This window comes from Eurypyga helias, unplaced genomic scaffold, assembly GCF_000690775.1.
Source record: "Eurypyga helias isolate BGI_N326 unplaced genomic scaffold, ASM69077v1 scaffold27990, whole genome shotgun sequence".
Lineage (NCBI taxonomy): Eukaryota > Metazoa > Chordata > Aves > Eurypygiformes > Eurypygidae > Eurypyga > Eurypyga helias.
The window spans coordinates 4,071-8,328 of NW_010228033.1; the positions used below are offsets into that span (position 1 = coordinate 4,071).

General features: G+C 56.9%; 1 protein-coding gene across 1 annotated transcript in view; it reads right to left on the reverse strand.

The window, feature by feature from the left end:
• Positions 1 to 3,385, reverse strand: part of LOC104514525 (Bloom syndrome protein homolog) — a gene marked incomplete at its 5' end in the record, with an annotated part of 7,203 nt that extends 3,818 nt beyond the window's left edge. The window contains 4 exons of the mRNA XM_010158247.1: positions 88 to 199; positions 1,347 to 1,525; positions 2,660 to 2,772; positions 3,199 to 3,385. Of these exons, the coding sequence (XP_010156549.1) occupies positions 88 to 199; positions 1,347 to 1,525; positions 2,660 to 2,772; positions 3,199 to 3,385 (591 nt within the window). The remainder of the gene's footprint in view (positions 1 to 87; positions 200 to 1,346; positions 1,526 to 2,659; positions 2,773 to 3,198) is intronic.
• Positions 3,386 to 4,258: the final 873 nt, after the last annotated feature.

Genomic DNA, 4,258 nt, shown 5'->3' on the forward strand with positions numbered 1-4,258 from the left:
CCTTGCTCTGCCCGGCCGGGGTGGTGCTCGCAAGGGGCCTCCCCGGCACGTGCTGGATTCCACCCCCTCTCAACCCGGGGTTTTCACTCCAGCCCTTCTCGAAGGACGTCTCGGAGCGGAGGGAAGCTCCAGCTCTGCCATTCACCTTGGAGGAAGCCAGCGCTGCCACCTCCGTGCAGGCCATCTCCGCCACGCGCTGCTGCGAGGCACAAGAGGGGTCCGTGGCTGGGTGGTCTGGGGTAGAAAAACCGCCTGTGCTGAGGGTCCCAGGAGGCAGAGACAGGAGGTTCGAGGGTCTGGGCGAGTTTCTGTCAGAGCTGAAGCCCCAGCTGGGGCTGGAATGTGGATGAGGGCCCCGTTCCACACAGGCCGTCCAGTTTCTGGGAAGGGTGCTGCTCGTGCCATTTCTGTTCAGGGGGGCCGTGTCAGCCAGCAGTTTTCTCCTGGGAGGGACGGCAAGGGAAGGAAGAAGGAAAAAAGTACTGAGTCACAAGCAGTGATTTCTCAAGTTTCACAACATACATCAACCAGCTTTGTCTCTCTCCTGTCAAAGACATGAGCGTTCGGTGGTTCCCTCGTGCTCGTTGTCACTGTGCCTTGAAAACACCTCAAACAAATCCAGGGAGGAGAGTAATAGCGGAACTCAGCTGAACCAAGGAATTAGAAAACAGCTACACCTTCTCCGCAGAGGAAAAACAAAAGAATTTCTAGAGCAAGGAACTGACCCAGGCAAGGTGGAGCAAAAGACACATCCGTACAGGCACAAAGTTAAAGAAAGTAAAAGCATACTTGAACCAAATTACGTCTTTGGACTGCGACTGCAGTGTCGAGAGGCAAGAGAATAGCTTGGGTTTACCTGGACTGGTCAGAAAAAGCTCAATCCCAGCACAGTAAAATCCAAACCAGACTCCCCAGTCTCGAGCCTTTTCCTACGTCTTGTGCCGTCAGGCTGCGCCGCAGCCAACGCAGCAGCTGGAAGCGGCCACCACCCCCCGGAAAGGGGACAAGGCCGTGGACACGAGCAAATCGCTGCGGTTCGGGACAGCAAGTCTCGGTGGGGGGATGCCAAACGAAAGCCTCCGCTCACAGGAAATCCAAGCGATCCCGAGGGGGTTACATCCCATCTCCCTGTGGCTCTGGAAGCATCCAGTGCCAGTCACCTCCCAGAGACAAGGTAAGGACCGCCTCTGCCTCACGCGGAACGGGGAACTGGGCCCCTTATGCCGGCAGAACACTGGGACTGTCCGCATTTCCAGCACTTTCATGGGGTTTTTAACTTCGCCAGTCAGTAATTTTAAGCTTTTAGAAAACCCTTCAGAATCCGCCGTTCAGTGCCACGGGGACACCCGCAGGAGGGCACCGCTCCCCCCGCAGCGCGGCAGCAGCAGATACCTGAGCTCTCGCAGCTGGAGCAGTTCTTCCGCGCAGGACAGAGCCGAAAGCTCACGGAGCGGAATGGCATCCACCAGCTCGCAGATCCCCTCCGTGACGCCGCAGAGCTGCTCCTCCAGGCGCCGGCCCCCACCTGCCAGACGGAGCGTGCTTTAGCAGACAGCAAGAGCGATTTCTATTAGAACACGACAAGGTGGTGTCACACGCCCCAGAGACAGCGAATTGCAATAAATGAGCCTGAATTATTTGTCTTTAATGCATTTTTCAAAAGCCCATTCGCACAAAGCATCTGGTTCTGCCTCCTCTGACTCAGGAGTCTCTGTATTTTCCCCCCCGCTGTTTAATTACCCACCTCTCTCTCTTTTCCAAACCTCCTCACAGCTCTTTCAAGAGCCCTCGAGCTGACAAGCTTCGCTTGGCTCAAGTCACCCCCCCAAAAACAGCAGAACACATTTTATCTATGTGTACCCAGGACCATTCCAGTCTGGAAAGCAGCGTGGGAGAAGTCCCGCACGTCAGCGTTTGCCACCGCGTGACCTTCCGCTCCGCGTTGAGTTCCACTGCAAAATCACCCGGATTTGGCCCGCGAACCGCTGCTGGAGAGCGATCCCTCAGACTAAATCCTGGCCTGTGCTGCACCCGCCTAGCTCCGAGTTCCCCCGTGGTGAGGAGGGCACCTCTTGCGACGAGCCAACGGGCCCACGTGGCCACAGGCTTGCTTTAGGCCCAGGACGGAGCTCGACTAAAGGGCCTGCCAGAACAGCATCGTTCCAACGTACCCACGCTGCGCGAGGCGCTCGGAACCACGCCGCTCTAAACGGCACCGTCGAACAGGACCGCGAGCTGCAGCTGCGTCCGGAGGGTAAAGACCTGCAGCCTTAAGCCCAGGCTGTGCCACGCCTGCGCCCAGTAACACTTCGCTCCCCAAGGGAAGCTCAGGGACATTTCAGCTCAGCAGTTCCCAAAGCCGGCATCTGTGGGGATCCAAGGGAAGCACGGACACAGCTCCCGCTCACAGGGACGTGGCTTTGTGCTGGAGCTGACTTGGGGTTTCATGTGGTCGATCCGTGCGTTCAAGTGGTGGAAAGCAGGTGAGTGCGGCACCCCAGACTGGTCCTGACAGACCCACACAACATCCCCGCCCCTGCTGCCCTGTCCCCATGGGTCGCTGGTAGCTCCTGCTCCCAGAAGGCAGGGGATACACGGGAGAACAACTTGCAAACCACCCCCAAAACCTACGGCGCAGAATTCCCAGCGCCTCGCGTACCTGCATCCTCTGTGCCGTCAGCGAGGGGCTGCGCCGCGGCCACCTTCCCCGGTGCGGACTCGGTGCTGCTAGCTGAGGGTCTGCCACCAGCAGGAGGTTCTTTGAAAAGATTACTGATATTAAAATAAAAAGCCATTAAAACGCAGGTACCTCTAAGTTAAGGCATTTCCCTCAGAGAAGTTCCCCTTTCAGAACAATGACATTTAAGAGGTGTGTAAGAGTGAAACGAACTCCCGAACGCACAGTTACAGTCCAGGCGGCCGAGCGGTTCCGCTCAGCCTACGCGCCGACACGCAGGGACCTGTTTCGACCCTTTTTCCCTCCCACCGCAGACAGGAAAATAACTCTGCTGAAGCAAACGCCATACACCAAAAACCGACCCGTAGTTTCCCCACACCCCGCCAGCAGCTGTCAACAACCGACGGCCCGGCGCCAGACCCAATCAGTGCAACCCCAACTGCAGAGGCACCGGTTTCACCGCCCGCTTGGTGCTTGGAAAGTCACCCCAAAGGCAGCTTCATCAGCTGACCTCATCTTACCTAATGCCTTTTACAGACGGCGAGAAGGAAGCCAGCTCCTCCGGGGAGGGCGGGACGACATCCAAGTAGTCATCCTCGTCAAGCTCGGGGCCTGCGAACGGCTCAGCGTCGGCCCCGTCCGGTTCCGGGGGGCTGTTTTTCTCGTTGCTGTTTGGCTTCTGGGTCTCGTGGCAATTAGCGGCGGCAGCTGAAAGAGAAGCGTAGTAACACCCTGGGTAACCCTGTAAGCTCATCCAGGTATCAATGAAATACATGGGGAAACATTAATAGCCCGGTTTCGAAGCCCCTGTTTAATACAGTTTCTGACTTTTAAAGGACAAAAAAACCATTATTGCTCCCTTTTGCTCCCGCATTGAAAACAAAACCCCCCCAAACCCTCTTTTAGGCAGAAATCCTCCATCGCTTGCCTATAGCTACTTTCCCCTCTCAGAAGAGAAAAACCAGTTTTGTCCAACTTCAGGGGTTTATTTTCCTAGGGGAGATTTCACAGACAACTCCTGTCATGGTAAAGAGCAGCTTAACGAGAGGGTGGAGTCATGGAGCAGCAAGGGCCCTGCACCAGCACAGGAAAGTAACTCCATGTGTAGTGCCTCATGCTGAGACAGGGCAGTGTCATTCACCTGCTGAAAGCCCCTTCACAGAAAGAGAGGGAAAAGGAATGACATGTTAAGAAGAAAACCACAGCTCCCAAATCCCTTTGCCGTGACGGCAGCGTCACAGCACGCTGTTCGAGCTCGTTCGGCTGCGCAGCCTAAAAAAAAAATCAAAGCCAACACGAAGGGATTTCCTTCCAGCTCACTGGTACTTTCAAACAAGCTGTTACCTGGGCGAGGGGAGCCTCTTCCCCGCCATCATCCAAAATCACGCCAGCGGATAAATTCTCCCAAGGGCTCTCAGCATCAGCCTTGTTGCTGCTGCAGGGCGCGGGATCGTCCAGACAGATCACAGACTGCTGGGAGAGGGGCCGTCGGTCGCCCTCCGGAGAGGCCTCCCCCGGCTCGGCAGGGCCGTGGCCCTCGGGGGCGGGAGAGCGGGGCGGCTCAGGCAGGCGGGGGGCTGA